Below are 17,453 nucleotides of genomic sequence, written 5' to 3'. Positions count from 1 at the left end.
GAAAAAATAATTAAGTAAGTAGTAGTAATATTTTTCGGTATTCATAATTTTCAGTGAATCAAGTTAAAAGTTCTCTAATAAATGCACAAATAACTGCTGACATGATTAGATGGTTAACCAACCCGTATAAATATTCATATTTCACTTACTCAGGGTATGGTGAATGTAAAATCATGAAAAAAAATAGAGACCACACACTCGTACACCTGCGCTCAGAAAAACACAAATATAAGGAACGTATTTGGTGATAATATTTTTTTATATAAAACAAGAAAAAATGTTAATTATTAAATTTTAGCACAAATAATCAAGAATAAAACATAAAAAATGTGTGTGTTTTTTTAAGTTACCTGTCAAAGTCAGATGAACATGGTGCTTTTTTTTTTTAAAAGCAACATGGTCATTTTAAGTGAATGTAGACCAATCATTTATAATTACATTATAATAATTAATATTTATCTGGTACCTATGTCCAGGTGGCTGGGAGTGGCTATCATTTATGTATAATATAGATATAGACAAATACAATTCTGGTGGGACTGAACTCTCGATAGTCGATATGGTCCACTGTGATCGCGTCTACAGTTGAATCAACTGCAGACAATATATATCAATCAACAGAAGAAGAAAAAAAACTTATTTTATTAAAATATATATATTTATAAAAAATGAAATCATAAAATTATTTTGTGGACTAAAACCTCTTGCCTAATAACATACTTAGCAGGCGGAAAGAAAACATCAAAACAGCTTAACTACAATTTGTTATTTGATGATAAATAATGTATACTTTATCAATGAAGGTTTAAAAATATAATGGGATTGCAAAATCTGTCATGCTCTGGGAGAAGGGAACTATGTATGCTGCAGATGAGTTCTATTCTGGTACCAGAGTGCAATTCATCCGCATTTAGTTTATTTTTCAGTTCCAGTTCTTTTCCTCCTCTTTTTCCCCCTATATGTAAAAAAGAAAAAAGAGCTTAGAAATATATAATAGATATGCTTTTAAAAGTCTCGTCAACTAACTCGTCATCAATAGATACAATAATTTGTATAGATGTATAGAAATAGATACAATAATTTGTATTATTGGGAAAATCTTCAAGACATATGTTGTTATGTACTACAACCGAGTATCGGAAGAATCAATTGGCATATGATTTTTTCAGCTCAAGTAATGATTTTTTATTGTCAAATTGGATATCAAGAATTTAACTTAATTCATTTCATAGAGTATGAATAATTAAATTAAATTATATACTATATATTTGATAAATACTAAAATATATATTTTATTTCAAATTCAAAGACTAACAGGCCTGGTCAAATAAAGATTATGCTCCTTTTGATTCTTATCGTCCCATAGTATATATTCAAAAAGCATAATAATGAAGTAATTTGACACCTTCTATCAAAAAATTAAATAGAAGTAATTTGACACCTGATATAACCTCGATCATAGTCGTATCACTTGTATGGTGGCTCAATTTCCATTCCTTACTTCATGAGTGAATCATGCGAAATTTCATATCATCATGAATTGCTTTTGAAATGATAAAAGAAATAGTTAAGTTCGAAAATTAAAGTTATGCATGGTGGATAAAAAATAGTTGACAAACTAATTAGAAGTATAAAGTAAGTAATAACGTGTCATTGTGACTTGCTATGGTTTGTGAGTAGAATTAAGTTTGCATATTTTAAATAAGGTTTTAGATTAATTTGAATTTGAGTTTAATACTTATATATCGAGAATGTAAAATAATTTTATACTATTATTTAATCATAAATCACCATTTTAATTAACTTATCATATATGATGAATTGTGGTTGAACAATTATATAAAACGGTTTACAATACTAGTGTATAACTCTTTTTCTCTTTGAATTTTATAAATGAAGAAAAAAATCATGATTATCATATAAGACTTATAAAGGTGATCGCTCTCCACCAAAAATTAATTATTGACCAAGCAATAAATAAATATAACAACCAAAAAGAGTAAATTGAAAGATGAAAAATTATTTTTCAATTAAAAGTTAAAATTGTTATCAATCCGACCGTTGAGTTACATCACTTTAACATAACCAATTAGTATAACATGATATAAAATATAATTTTTATCAATCCGATCGTTGAGTTATATTTATATATCGCCAAGATTGTCAGTGTCATTCTTTTGTCAAAATTGAATAATAATAAGAAGTTAATCAAATAATTTATATTTTAGTATATTTCAAAAAGTTTATATTACCTTAATTTTAATCTATATGAATGAGGTAACAAATAATTTTGAATTGATATCAAATTTTGAATATATGATCTATGTAAAGAAATTTTCAATCCAACAATGAATTTTAAGAAAATATTATCCAATTGAGAATTATTGAACAGTATAATAGTTGGATAAAATATATATATATATATATATATATATATATATGTGTGTGTGTGTGTGTGTGTGTGTGACTATATTGGATAATCCATTTTAGATAGTTTCTGCCTTTTATTATTTATTGGAAAACTCATTTGATTGTTCGATAAACAATCACAATTTTTTTTAGTAGTTTCTCAACATGTAATGTTTTTTGAAACACTTGAAGTTACTTTTTCAAAATATTAATTTCTAACTTCTAGCTTTTTGTATTCTCTTTTATTTTTATCCTTACTATGTTTATCAAAATTTATGCTTACTTTTTTAAAATAAATCATGATTTTATTACTTTTTAGTCATTTTACGTTTTTTAGCTACTTCAACAACAAGTTTTATTGAGCACTTATAATTTAATAAGTTAATTTTTAACTTCCAATTAACTTTTCAGGTAGTTACACCGGATATAGCCTATATATAAATTATTCTTTTTTTTAATAATTTATTTATTTATTGTTTAAAGATTAACTATTTCATTGAAAAATAAATTATATTCTGTAACAATTAAAATAACAGTGTAATATTAATGGGAAGGGATGCCACTGTACTATTGCCGATAAAAGAAAATAATAAACTATAAGAATGTATTTTGATACTTTATAATTTATTTCATTATTATAAATTTATTTGATTAAATTTAGGTATTTAGTAAACGACCTTATTTTATTAGTTGCAACTTATAATATTTGGACACTATTTTTTTGGGTCACCTTGTTTGGAGAAAAGGTTATTGTACCAAAACAAAGAGTAACTGTACCAGGTCAAATATACCCGATATTCAATGATGATTAATTAAATCATGTGTAAATAATAACATAAGTTAATAAAGTCAAATGATAATTCATATTTCATAAGAAAACTTCTTCGTTTTACATTTCTTTTTCTCTCCCACACAATATTTTTCTTTCCTTTTTTATAGAGGGTAACAACTCCTCATCCATCAACAAAGTGCAAAACTTTTTTCTTGGGCAATCATGATTCCCAAACTCCACAGTTTGATAATATCCCTATCTATATTTCGACCATTTTTATATAAAAAAATAATATTGGACAAGCAAGTTTTTTTTTTTTTTTGTCAACCTCACTGCAAGTTCAAAAAATAAAAAATTAATTCTTTTCTATAACAGTAGGATTAAATATAAGGCCGGTAATTCTATTTGCAACCTCCTTTTTTCTCTTTAAACATTTTTTTATATTTAAGAAATTAGAATTATATTATTTTTTTTGCAAACTAATTTATTAAATATTAAAAATAAAAAAAATAAGGATGTAGCGAGAGAAAAAAGAAGGTACAAATAAAAAACTTTCTTAAAACTAATACGCAAAATTGCATTTTTGATCTCCTAGTTTATCTTTAGTTTCGGATTTGGTCCCCTAGTAATTTAATTCACAAATTGAGTTATCCTATTTTGTAAAATCGTGCAATGTTGGAGTTGATGTCCAATCAGAACATGACACGTGACAAGTGATGTTGACTGTCACGTGTCATGTTCTGATTGGTCAATGAAAACAACAATACATTTCATCTTTCATGGAGTTGACGTCCAATCAGAACATGACACGTGACAGTCATCATTCAATAAGAACATGACACATGGTAATCAACATCACTTGCTAACGGTCAACGCCCAATTGTGACCTGGGGGACCAACATTGCACGATTTTACAAAATAAGAAGACACAATTCGTAAATTAAATTATTGGAAGACTAATAAAATAGAGGACCAAAAATATAATTTTGCTAAACTAATAATAAGAAAAATAGTCTGGCAAATGTAGAAGACAAGGCCTGCTTCAGAAGGCCCAGATTCAAAGGCTTCGAGGCATATTTGATATACGGGCTTACTCACTTACATTTTTAAATAGGGAGGACTTGAAAACTAACGCCCGTTATTTGTACCTATGCAAGAAAATAGATTGTCGTGAGAAGAATGATTGAATAAGTAAGTAAATACATGCATAAATAAGTACTTATTACACTAACACAGTTATACCACTTAGTTTGTAGATGGGTGCGAGATTATTTCAACTTGTAAGTTTGTTGATGGGTGCCAACATACTTGGAATGTCATATACTCATTTTTCTCTCTCACTCCTCTTCTTTTTTATTAAAAAAAAAGTTAAAGTATAAAGTTGTGTTCAGAAAAAATACATGTTATCTTTAAAAAAAATCATTTGAAAATTCAATCCTTATTTTAATATTACCATTTTACACTTTGTCACTTTTCTTTTTTTAGAGCAAGTGCCAACAATTACTATTTACTACTACATCAACGATAATGAAGTTGGTTGGGACATCTGCAATACTAAGGCTCACGTCCCTCGGATTCTACTTCATTTTTTTTCCTTCTGTTTTGTATCTCTGTTTCAGGTCTCAATTGGTGCTACTGAGTTATGGAAGGTGACATGGAGTCCATCGCATTGACAATTCCCAAAGAGCTCGCTATGCTAATCGAGCAAATATCTAGCTTTGATAGAAGAAAGAGTTTGATTAGTTTGAAAAGGAAAAATGTGCCTACAAGTATATTTTTAGTTTCTCATGGAGAACAATTGGGCTACAAGAAGACATAAATTGATGAAATTCAGTGCTAATTTAGGTATAAAAAAATACTTTAGTTGCATATCAGGAGGTTCCAATTGAGAACATACACATAACTTCAAGAAGACAAAAACATATAGTAAGGATTGTCCTAGTTTTATATAAATTATTTTAGTCATATGAGTAATTAATGTGGGATCTCATACTTAAGATTAGACATTTTGAAAATGAGCTCCGTAAGACTAAATATTTGTCATCTTATTAAGATATATTATGATATTATTTTATAATTTGGACTTTGACTTAATTAAAACTCAAAAGTCAACTCATGAAGAAAGAATTGTTCTCACTTGTATATACTATTTTAATCATATTGTTAATTAATTTACCATCTTCAACACAAATAATCAACTAAAAAAAGGTTTTTTTCTGTGTGTGCCCAACACTAATTACTCAGGCTCATAATTCCTAGATTTCAAATCTTATTCATGGACTCCAAGTTTCTGCTGATCACTTTTTAAAATGTCACTCTAAACTTTCTTTGTTCCTAATTAAGATAAACTTGAAAGGAGAAACACTAAATTATAACAAAATGACTGAAAATGCATTTTTATACTAATATAAAACAATTGGTATTTTATAGTGATATCTTCGCCTAAATGCCCTAAAACACCACTTTTGAGAAAATCATCTTTCAATTCATTGCCAAAATTCAAATTATAAATGTTACATGGATGATATGATATTGTAAGTTTGTATTGTTATCTATATACATTTGATGTAACTCTATTTGCTAGTCAATCATAGAAACAGTTAATATGCTCTTAAGGACGTAGACACGTTGTCAAATCTCATTATAGCATCGTTTGAGTGTGCATGTTTTATTTTGTTGATTTAGAATTCAATTGGTATTGGTAAGTCAATTCGATTTAATTCATAAATCCAAGATAAGCTAAGTTTTTCCTTCTTAATCCACTATTAAGTATTAACGTAAGAAAATCCAACCCAATTTATTTTGTGATCAAGCTGTAATGGACCAGACCAAATATCTAGGTTAACTTAAATTGACAACTCCATTAGATAGTTCAAATTTTGGGTCGTGGCTGTTTTACTCTAATGACTCAGACTATTCATAGTCTTTGCGTTGTAGTTAAAAAAATAAAAAGGAATTGATTCTGATAGAATAAAAACAAGAAAAAATTAATAATGTGAAATAATGTCTTGATAAGAAGAAGAAGGAGGAGGAGGAGGATATAGTTCTTCGAGTGTTACGTTTGTGGAAATTTCAATTTTGGTTGAGTAATTTTAACATCCCTGCTACTACTACTTGTACTTCTACGTCGAATATGAGTTGTTCGACCATTCATATTCATGTTTGCTGATAATTTTCTTTTTCCTTTTGGAGTTGTTAATGTCAAAAATTTATGACCGGGGCATTGCAATTTAATTATGCAACTGCCTTTCATCAATTGTGACTTTTTTTTTTCCTACCTTAGTAGCTTTTTGCCGAGTCAGGTTTTACGATCAAAGTGTCCGTGTCAACATCATTGTTATCCATCAATGAATAATTCCATGTTTTTAGTGGCTAATAAAATTGAGTGTTTATGTCTTGAGAAGATATTTTAATTATTTTGTAATTTTTTTATAGTCGAAAAACATGTTTAATTTTTTATGAATAAATTTTTTTAGTAGTTTTTAAGATTATGTTGGCTAACATATTTCAACTAATTTTTAGTTTTTTTATTAATTAAAAGCCTACTTTACGATTAAGTAAATAAGTTTTTTTTAGTAATTTTTAATATTTTTTTAAATGTTACTTGAAATAACGTTTTTTAAAACGTTAGTTTTTAACTTCTATTTTTTATATTTTATTTTTTTATTTTTAATATATTTATCAATTTTTCAATGTTCAACGGTTAGTTTTATCTAATATTTACAAATTAATAAATTAGTTTTTTTTAGCTTTTTAGCTTCCAGTGGATTCTTCCCTCTTTATCCTTAATATATTTATAAAAAAATTTAATTATATTTTTAAAAAAATAAATCATTATTTTATTTCTTTAATGTCATTTTATACTTTTGAATTAGGGTTGACAAAATAAACAAACTAGCCCAAACCCAATCCATATACTTTTGGATTAGAATTTCTTAGGCCTAGCCAAGCCCTATGTCAGAGTTGTGGGATCATTGGGTCTATTTGGACCAATTTAGAAATTAATACAAAAAAGTTAAGAAATTGATTCTATGTAAAAAAATATTCAAAGGCAAAAAATTATTTATTATGTATTTATTTTGTCTAACAAGTATTGACAAAGTCATTTAAATTATGTTTCATGAATACATAAATTAATAATATTGTTTTGGGGTTGTCACTTCTTGTGAACACTTATTTCATGTTTAATGAATATATTTTGCCTTTTTAAAAAATATAAATTGTAATTTAAAATTATAAATTATATCAATAAATTACTATATTTTATTTAATATTTATTATATATTACTAATCAAGTCAACCCCGCTCGAATCCATTTGACCGGTTGAGCTAAATGGGTTAAGCCAAAAAAGGATCATTTATCTTCAAGTTAACTATTTTTTATTCCAGCCTCACTCTAATTGCGGGCAATGTCCATTTTGCTAGTCTTATTTTCAGCTGCTTCAACAACTAGTTTTATAAAAAAAAAACTTATAATTTAATAAGGTAATTTTTCAACTTCCAGCTACCCATTACTAACTAGTTTTTCAACTTCTAACTTCAAATAAATTTTTTAGTTAGTTTTGCTAGTCTATATTTTAACAACCAAAAGTTTCAAACACTCCATTAACAACTCTTTTTTTTATCACATTACATCAACCAGATCAATCATTTACCTCTTATCTCTTTCTTTCTTTCTCAGGATATATATCACTCACGAGTTGTCTATCAAACAGTTTTCAATAAAATTCCTATTAACTGCTCCGAGCAAGCAAAAATCTCAAATTTGGGAGCTCAAATGAAAACAAATTTTGAACCAATTGAATCCTATTTAATGTCATTAAACAAATTTTGAACCAATTGAATCCTATTTAATGTCATTATTCTAAAAATATTCTTAAGTTCATTCCAATGTAAGTATCATCTCTATTGCAATTTTTTTTTATTTGGTACCACCGTAATTAAAACCTTAGGCTCTTCAGTGACATGTCAAGGCATCCCCATAAATTTTGATCATTTGAACCGATTATAAGACTAATTTTTTTTATCAAAGCTTAGTTACACTTAAATTTTTTTGCCCCTCTCTTATTTTATGAGAGAGTCAAACCGAGGTTCTCTCCCACACAAAGGCATGTATTGTTAACTGAGTTACACTCATTGAGTACCTCTCTAATATGATTAAGAATAATTTAAAATATATTTGAAATTAAAATAATACTCCATTCATCCTTAATTATAAAATCTTTTCAACTGACTTACACCCCTTAAGAAAAATAGTTGTCACATTAAATTTATCAATTATTTATACTATTATTCCAAAATTATCATATTATTTTTTTTTCTATTCAGTTACGTGTTTCTAATTGATTAGTGTCTAGAGAGAGAATAATTAAGTAAAGATATTTAAGAAAAAAATAATTAATGCATCTAAAAATTAGAAAAAAAATCCTATAAAAACACAAACAAATTTTTGAAAAGAATTTTATAAATAAGGACGAAGAAAGTAATATTCTTAATTTGTATAAATATTTATTTTTACTTATATTCCAATCCAAAGAAAATATAAACATTAAGAACTTAACATATATGCATTTTTAATGAGAGTTTTTATATTTTTAATAAATTAGAAATGATTAATCATAAGGTATTTTTTAAACTTAACATGTACAAGGGTTTATCTAAAAAAACGTACAAGGTTTCTGATTGAATAACATTTTATTTGAATATTATTCTTTTATGTATATATAAAGAAATATCATTTTACTCTTATGTATATTAATTTTTTAATGTTTAAATATAGTTTTTATTTTTTTGCTCATTTAAAACAAGTATATGGAATATTAAAAACTTAAATATAACAATAACAAAAATTAAACTTATCATCAATTTAAAAGAGGTCTATATATATATATATATATGAACACGACTCAATGAGAATATGAAAATAACTAATAATAATAATTGGATCAATCAATATTAAAGATAATAAATAATTGAGATTAAATTATTTAAAATTTCAATTGAAATTTAATATATCATCAAACCTTTAAAAGATTAACTAAACAACAAACAAATATAAGAAAATTCCAATTATTACTCTTTAAAATATCTTAATTAACTCATCATCATGATTCTTGTTTCTACTACCATGAATACCGCTCCATTCACCTCCATAATTATCATTGCCATTGTCACCACCGCCTACCGCCATGACCTTTGTCATCATCGTTGTCACTATCATGATTGTCGTCGTTGTCACCACTATCATCATCAACTACCACCACTACCGACGACAACAACGGTGGTGGTAGTGGTGGCAGCGGCAACAACAATGACGACAATCATGCTAGTGGAGGTGGTGACGCTCATGGTGATGGTGATGAGTTAAAGATAATTGAGATATTTTAGGATCTTTTAGAGTGAATGGTTATATTAGATTTAAATTTTAAATTTTAAATATTTTAATCTCGATCATCTATTATTTTTAATCATAATAATTATTTTTATTAATTATTCTCATGTTTTCATGTAAGAAAGTGTTCTCACAAGAGTCGTATTCTAATGTTCTCAGGGCAATGACAACGATGAAGGTCATGGTGGCGACAATAATGGCGGCGACGACAATCATGATAGTGGTTGCAATGGTGGTGACAGCGGCGACGATGAAGATAATGTCGGTTGATGACGGTGGAAATGTCGGTGACAATTATGATAATGACTGCAATGGTGCTCATGGTGGAGGCAACAACAATCATGATGATAATTGATTAATTGAGATATTTTAGGTAATGATAACTAAGATCTTTTTAGATTTGTTTGTTGTTTGGTTAATCTTTTAAAAATTTGATGATATATTAAATTTTAACTTCAATCCTTTATTATTTGTAATATTGATACCATGGTTGATATTAATTATTCTCATATTCTCACATAAGATAGTGGTATGATGGGGTGATATTTTTTTTTCTCTTTCCTTCAATTTCTTTTCTTATACTCATTTCTCTTATAATTTTCTCATGTTTTAAAAATAATACTTATTTTTCACGTTTATTATTTAAATTTGAATGAAGAATTGGAAGATGGAGCATAGTTTTCAAAATTTGACAGCACTGAATGTAATAATGCCAAACTTTAAGGAAAATAATACAATTTATTTAAGAAATTAATTAGTACACACTAATAAGAACATGTCCTATTATACTCTATTATTAGTATTTTATTTTTTGCTGACAGTCTATTACTTGTATATTGTCACATCATAATATAATTGAATTGTTTTAAGAAGTAATATTATGATATTACAAGATGATGAAATATGGTTAGACATTTATGTAAAACTTACTAATGCCCGAGGGATGGAGAGATTGGATGATCCACACGAGCTATGACCTATGGTCATCCCAAGGTTTATGTATATTGTTATTTAAGAGTTTTTAGGCCCCCAACCTACCTACAAAAGCACACCACCATATTTCCTTTCATACATCCATCTGTGAAACATAAAGCTTAGGACTGGCGGTGGCAATTGCTTCAATCCAATTTTTTTAATTATATTATGTTTTAGGAGCTTTTCTTACTCAATTATTATCTGTTGTGTTTCTTTAGTTGGAGAAGTTCAAATTTAATTCTAAAAACACATATAGAATTAAATAATTTAAGTAATAATCATATTTTAATGATATTGCAATTCAAAGAATATTTTTTTCCAGCAATAAAAATGTCCAGTTTTAAAATGGAAAAATTGTTACAAATCAAAATTTCCACCTAAATTTAATGTAAACCAAATGCCACCCAGTTAATGAAGTATGTGTGAGAGTATTGTAAATAGATTTTATATTTCTTATAAATAAGACAAAAAAAATACATGCATTTATTTCTTATTGAAGATTAAACGATTAGAGCTGATTTGCTTAATCTTAACCTCCTTAAATCAAAATTCTGAACCCATCCCTGGTGAATGTGTAATTATTGAACTCTAAATTTAATATTTTTATACAATAGTTTTGCTTCCTCACGCAATTCTTTTAATGATAGAATAAAATTAATAAAACTGGTGATGGAAGCAAAAGCGTACAATACAAATAATATTCCCTTTAGTATCTAACGAAAACGAAAGAATACAATATTATACGATAAGTTTAAATAAGTCAAATGACAATGAAAATAATGTACAAAATAAGGGTTTGGAATTTTATACCAGCTCTGGTTCTCGAGGAATATAAAACTAATCTTCCAATCTACAAATAAATCACCCAAGTATTGAAGTATGAAGCATCATGAACGAGTGAAATGAAAAAAAGGAAATAGAACAAGAAAAAGAAAAACACTGAATCAACACCACATGTGTATCATTATCCCAAAAAATAAAAGTCAACTAAAATAAATTATATGAGGCTCGTTATTTGGTGTTTTTGAAAAGAAATTTTATAATTAGAAAATTACTTTTTCCCAGTTTTGTTTTTCTTCCCTCAAGCGGTGTCCGAATTTTTATTTGTGGTCTTGTCCAAACTAAATTACTTAAATGCTTTCAATTGTTTTACTTTTTTTTTTTTCAATTTCATAAATGGTATTCCACTAGGCTTAGTCATGAAATTGCATTAATCAGAATCAAAATATCAATTTTCATAATTATTTAGTTTGAATCTAAGTCAACATCTTATCCCACCACCAACCAAAGACACCAGAGTGTGAAAATTGTATCCCACTCGTTTTTATAATATCCCCATATGCGGCTATGACAAATTTTGAGGGGAAAAAAAATCCCAGCTACTATATCTACCAATTTTTTTCTTTGCTCCTCTTTTGAGAGTCATGGACCACCCCGTTATTCATTTCACCCATCCTACTGTTTCTACTTTGAGTACATCCTACATTCTCCATTTAATTCAACCATACATGTCACATGGCTATTTCATATTCCATGATGACATTTCAAAAGTCCTCTATGAGTGAATCATTATTTGCTTCGTTAAATACACCGAGTAAATGAAGATATAGTATAAACAAGTCCGTCCATAAATGTGATATCATTTGTTGATTTAACCCCTAGAAGTTTGCATGTGTACAATTAGACCACAAAACGGTCAAACTTTATGCCATTTAATTCTTCCAGCGTACAATTAATTCAATTTGAAAACTAAATTTTATAATAAAAGTTAACAAATTCAAAATCTAAATTATCACACCCTAGAGTTATAAAATTTCCAGATAAAGACAAACTCGGCATAAAATTGACAAATTTTAAGACTAAGTTGTGCACCTACAAAATTTCAGGGATCAAATCTACACAAGTTGCCATTTTAGAGAATGAAATTGTATATTATTCATCTTATGGTTAGATGTCCATCACCTAATTTTTTTATAAGTAAAAATTTAAGACAGGCCTTACGCTTCAAGCGCTTTGAAAAAAATACTTACAAATTCATATCAATAGCAGAATTTGAACTCACGTCTTGTGGGATGAGTCCTAACTTTAGGACTGGACCAACCTTCATTGCAGGTCCATCAGCTCTAATTGATCACACAATAAATCACAACCAACACCAGCAAAGTAAAAATCAATCTCAAAATAATAACTGTAATAAAGGCAAATATCCTTTAGCGGCAGCTCAAAGTACTTGTTCCTGAATTGCAAGTTCAGGGCCTAATGAAGAATAGACCTGAACTAAATTCAGACAGAGAATCCATCCACTGCATTTCACGTTTCAATTGACGCCTAGAATCCAGCAGAATTACCAAAAACAAGCATTTTTTTTTTGTTTATATGACCACAACAAACTGCAATGAAAAATTGTTAAAAACCAGCAAGCTATTTAGGTGATCATAAATAACACATGCTTAGACCTTCCAGTGACGAGTACAGTATGTTGAGGCACCAGCAGTTTCAGTTGATGCAAACTTGCTTTGTGCCAAAATTCTAACAACACAAACTACCTAATCTATCAAACAAGAGAAGCCCTTTTGTCCTTTGGTCGACCTATTAAAGGTCATCAGATCACACTAGTCCTACCTTTAAAGAAAAACCTACTATCAACAGTCATATGTATCTCATGAAAAGCACATAAAAAAATGTCACTTTGCCTCTTCACCATCTCCACTGTTATGAGCAGCTGCAGAGCTGCCTTGGCCATCTCCACCAGCTGTTCCAGCCTCAGAAGCATCTTGCTTGCTTCCACCACGTGCGTCGTTCGGACCGGTAGCCGAGGGTGGACCACCGCTGTTGCCGCCCTCATTGTGCATTGGATGCATGCCATTATTTATTCCTCCAGGTCTCAGTCCCATTTGACCTTGGATGGCTTGCTGGTGTAGCTGCTGCTGTTGTTCCTGCATTTGATGTGGATTGCCAAATTGCAATGGCATTTTCTGGGGGAACATTCCTTGCTGCTGCTGCTGAGCCATTGCTGCTGCTGCAGCCTGAGGATGTTGCATATAGAATCCTGGTTGCATGGCAGGGTGTGGTGCCATCTGCGAGGCAGTCAAATCAATGTTAAGGGAAACAGATAAGACTTCCAAGGGACCGACCAGCAATGCTCTACTTTTACCTGTGGAGGCATGGCTGGTGTTTGAGGCTGGGCATCAGCAATTGCAGCTAAATACATCAAATTCTTTTGAAGCTGAGCTTGGTACCTAAGGCAACAAACCATCATCAACTATTACATAAAACTAGTGCCAAGTACGCGAAAATACCTCAGAGAAATTGCTAACAAATAGGTAAGGACTGGGATACATCATTATTCAGAAATAAAGACCATAAAAAATCATATAACTGTAAATTGCCAAGCAATTGAAGTTAGTGAAAAAGTGAATGAGCAATTGTTAATAGCCTCATCCATTATACACATGTAAAAATGTTAGGGATCACTGGATCAGGGGGAAAAGAGATAATCAACTAATATATTAAATCAGACCAACCATCAATACTAACAATAGCATGCATACAGAATTTAGAGGTCACTTACTGGGCACATTCTGCAAGTTTTCCAAGATTTTGATTGTCCAATATTGCCAGAATCAGCTTCTTGTTCTCATCAAGGTACTGCAACATGACAAGGTTTCATATCATTTAAATTGTGTGAAGTGATAATTATGAAGGGGACAAAAAAAATGTGTATCAATATTCTATTCTGAAAATGGCCTAATACATACAGGATAAATGAACAATTTCATTTCATGACTATAGATTTCTTCATGGATCAAGGATACTATAGAAGAAGTCCAATGTGCATCAATACCATTACTTAAGTTTGGTGCTGATACCCAACTTCTAAATCTTGAAAGAATCCTGTATCATGAAGGATTCCTGGGATCCCAGATTCTGTCGTTTAGCCATCTGATTGTTGTGACAGCTTTTTGGACTATGATAAATAAAAATTGATTCACCCAACATAAAAAAATTATGTGCATTGCTATAGACCTATAGTCCAATCAACAGCCTACTTGTTTCTGGTTGTTTAATTAAGACCCAAATCATACTATGGTAAATCAACAGGTATGTGCAAACTCAATTATTTGCTGCCACCAAACTATAAGTTAACTAGTTAAAGGATTCATGGGTTATATTGACCACTCTAGGATTGATGTTTGACTTGTAATATTTTTTAAAACATCCTGACCCTAGGATATCCAAAAAAACTGAAAGATAAAAGAGTATAAAGACTGAAAGAAAACTTTCTGCGAAATAATTAAATGGAGAAATGGGCATTACTCTATACATGACTTTTATATCCATGCAGCCAACTCACTTTAAGATGAGCTTTTCAATTTATGAACTTGAATTTCCTAGCCTTTTAAAGGCTAGAGTAAAATAAAGAGCCTATGCTGCAAACTAAAACTCCACTATTTTGTAATAACTAATGGACCTTTTCCAAAGAGGAAAAGAAAGGGGGAAAAAAGAGCCTATGCAACAAATCAAATAGGCGATCTAAGCATTACTGGCAAAGTGAAAAAAAAAGAAAGTTCTACCATCATCTCCTTTGCTAGCTGGAATCTAAACATGTTCCGTGTAGAAAAACAAAGTAGAGCGCTTTCCAAAGGTTTGCTGCTCAGGTGTCTATGGAAGATGTCTGTCTTTATTAAATTAGACACATTGCAGAGGACTCCAATTTATAGTAGGTTCTCAAGATAGGGGTCTTATCACACAATCAGCCCATCTAAATATTTGAATAAGGTTGCCACTTCTTAATACCCATACAAACTATGATGCAGCTAGTTCAATAAGTTCAGGACAAATTGTCAATGAGTGGTATAAATTTATTAAGATATGCCTTTAGGCCACTGAAAAATAATCAGCATACTCCACTAGACATCAGGAAAACCTAAATCATAACTTGAAATAAACAACACAAGATAAACAAATATGGTTCTCAGAGATACAAGATGCTAATCCAGTTATTAATGATACCAGACAATACACTTGTAGTTCTAGGTGGTACTCAAACATTGAGTAAACCAACAGCTTAAAGAACAAACGGATTAAAATCGCAATGTCAGATGCAACTTTTATGCCTACTTGGCTTGTTCTGCAGTTTTTGGTGTGCAAGGAATTATCCGAGACAATTGTCACTCCTTTGTCTTTATATTCATTAGTTGTGATTTTGAGCTTTGTATTTGAAATGACCTAAGTGCTAGAACTTGGCTCTTATCGTGGATAGTATAAGCAAAAGATAAATAATGAATTAAACCAAAAGTGATATCATTTATCGCGGATTATCATAAATCCCAATTCATTCTCACTTCATATAGAACAAGTGTCACCTCCCAACTCCCAGAACAACAACAAAATAATAATAAGAGATATGCTAATAACACACTAACAAACTTTTTGCTATTAGCAAAAACTTAATGAAAATCACAATAATAATAATGAACCCAGAACAAACCATGAAAACCTTAAACTAATTTCAGAAATCTATGAGGAAAACAGTGAATTAAAACAGCAAAAGGCATACTTTTTGAATCTGCTCGGTGGTTATGTTCGTAGGTGGGAACGAAGGCATCATAGGAATCATAGGCGGTGTCTGCTGCATCTTCTCAGCCTAGTCAATCTAACAGAAAGTAATTAAAAAAAGAAAAAGAAAAAACCCTAATTCCCCCAAAATCACCACAATCATCAACAGTTCTCAAACCCCAAACCCCAGATGAAAAAATGTTACACAAACCCTCAATAAAAAGGGGAAAAGACAAAAACTTGGTAGAAAGAGAGAGAAAGAGGACCTGGGTATGGTCTGAAAGTAGGTGAGAGGTAAAGAAACACAGTTGAGAACAGAGGTTTGTCTTCGTGGAGATCCTTGTTCGATCTTCTGGGGTACTGTGCACACGATGTTTCTGGAATTTGAAGACAAAGCAAACAACATAAAAAACAAAGGAATAGATTAAGGTTAGTTTAGTACTTGGCAGTGTCAAATAAAAAAAAAAAATACCAACCAAAGAAAACAAAACTCAATAGTTGCTAGATTTGGCGTTTGTGTTTAAGGTTCGGCTTTCGGTAGTTCCAATTCCAAACTAACAAAGACAAGGCTCAAGTGTTCGCTATTTATAGGTCTTCGCATTCCCACTGTTTTGAGTTTGACTGTTGTTGCTGCTCGTGCTGCGTTTCGAACCCGGTTCGGACCATTGTATTGTATTGTACTGTTGTGTTGCACCACAACATGAATATGGGATAAGCACAAGATGTTTATTGATTGTGTTTAGTTTTTTTTGGGGCAAAGTGGGTCCTTGATGAATTCAAGTACCACTCTATTCAAAGCCCAATTTTAATTTTGCAGGGATTTAAAGCTGGGGCTCACACACTTTAGTTTGAATTCCAATGTGTTAATTAGGGAAGAGTTGTTTTATTTTTTTGTCATGGAATATTATATAGTAGTAATACGTTATTATCCAAATGTGTAGCTTCGTACAAGTTAGTAATGTAAAAAATAGAGCTATTAATCTTTGATGGAAGGATGAATGAGTGGCACTTCATTGCCTTTGTTGCACTTTTGCAAATGGTTGTATGATTATAATAATAGAGAAGAAAGAGGGCATGGTTAATGAATTAAGTTTCGTTTTTGCTAGAGCATTCACTAGAGGAAAATTGAAATTTTATTAGGAGCTCATTTAAGAATAAGGAACACAAGAAATATAAAAAAAAATATCAAATTATATCGATATAACTTACATAAATTATTACACAATTTATTAATTGTTAATTGGATAATTTTTTTTTTCTAAATCAACTTTAGATTGAAATTTTTCTTCAATTAGATCATATAAATAAAAATATAAAAGGAGGGGGAGGGAGTAGGAGAATGGGTGG

General features: G+C 29.8%; 1 protein-coding gene across 5 annotated transcripts; it reads right to left on the bottom strand.

Annotated features, from left to right (window-relative positions):
* Nucleotides 1-12,977: 12,977 nt before the first annotated feature.
* Nucleotides 12,978-16,738, bottom strand: LOC100804074 (GRF1-interacting factor 3). Of its 5 annotated transcripts, none has more exons than XM_003548146.5 (6): nt 16,583-16,738; nt 16,373-16,483; nt 16,108-16,203; nt 14,119-14,195; nt 13,702-13,786; nt 12,978-13,624 (listed from the first exon to the last, which is right to left on the bottom strand). In XM_003548146.5, exons 3-6 carry the CDS (start codon nt 16,183-16,185, stop codon nt 13,232-13,234), a joined length of 633 nt encoding a protein of 210 aa, XP_003548194.1. In that variant the 5' UTR covers nt 16,186-16,203; nt 16,373-16,483; nt 16,583-16,738; the 3' UTR covers nt 12,978-13,231. The 5 variants fall into 5 exon arrangements, with proteins under 5 accessions (XP_003548194.1, XP_006598884.1, XP_006598885.1 ...); XM_006598821.3 differs by having other exon boundaries at nt 16,108-16,194; XM_006598822.3 differs by having other exon boundaries at nt 16,108-16,205; nt 16,376-16,483.
* Nucleotides 16,739-17,453: the final 715 nt, after the last annotated feature.

Source organism: Glycine max, chromosome 16 (genome assembly GCF_000004515.6).
Source record: "Glycine max cultivar Williams 82 chromosome 16, Glycine_max_v4.0, whole genome shotgun sequence".
NCBI classification, from domain to species: domain Eukaryota; kingdom Viridiplantae; phylum Streptophyta; class Magnoliopsida; order Fabales; family Fabaceae; genus Glycine; species Glycine max.
Note: the sequence above shows the minus strand (reverse complement) of the source record. Positions and strands in the feature narration are given on the sequence as shown.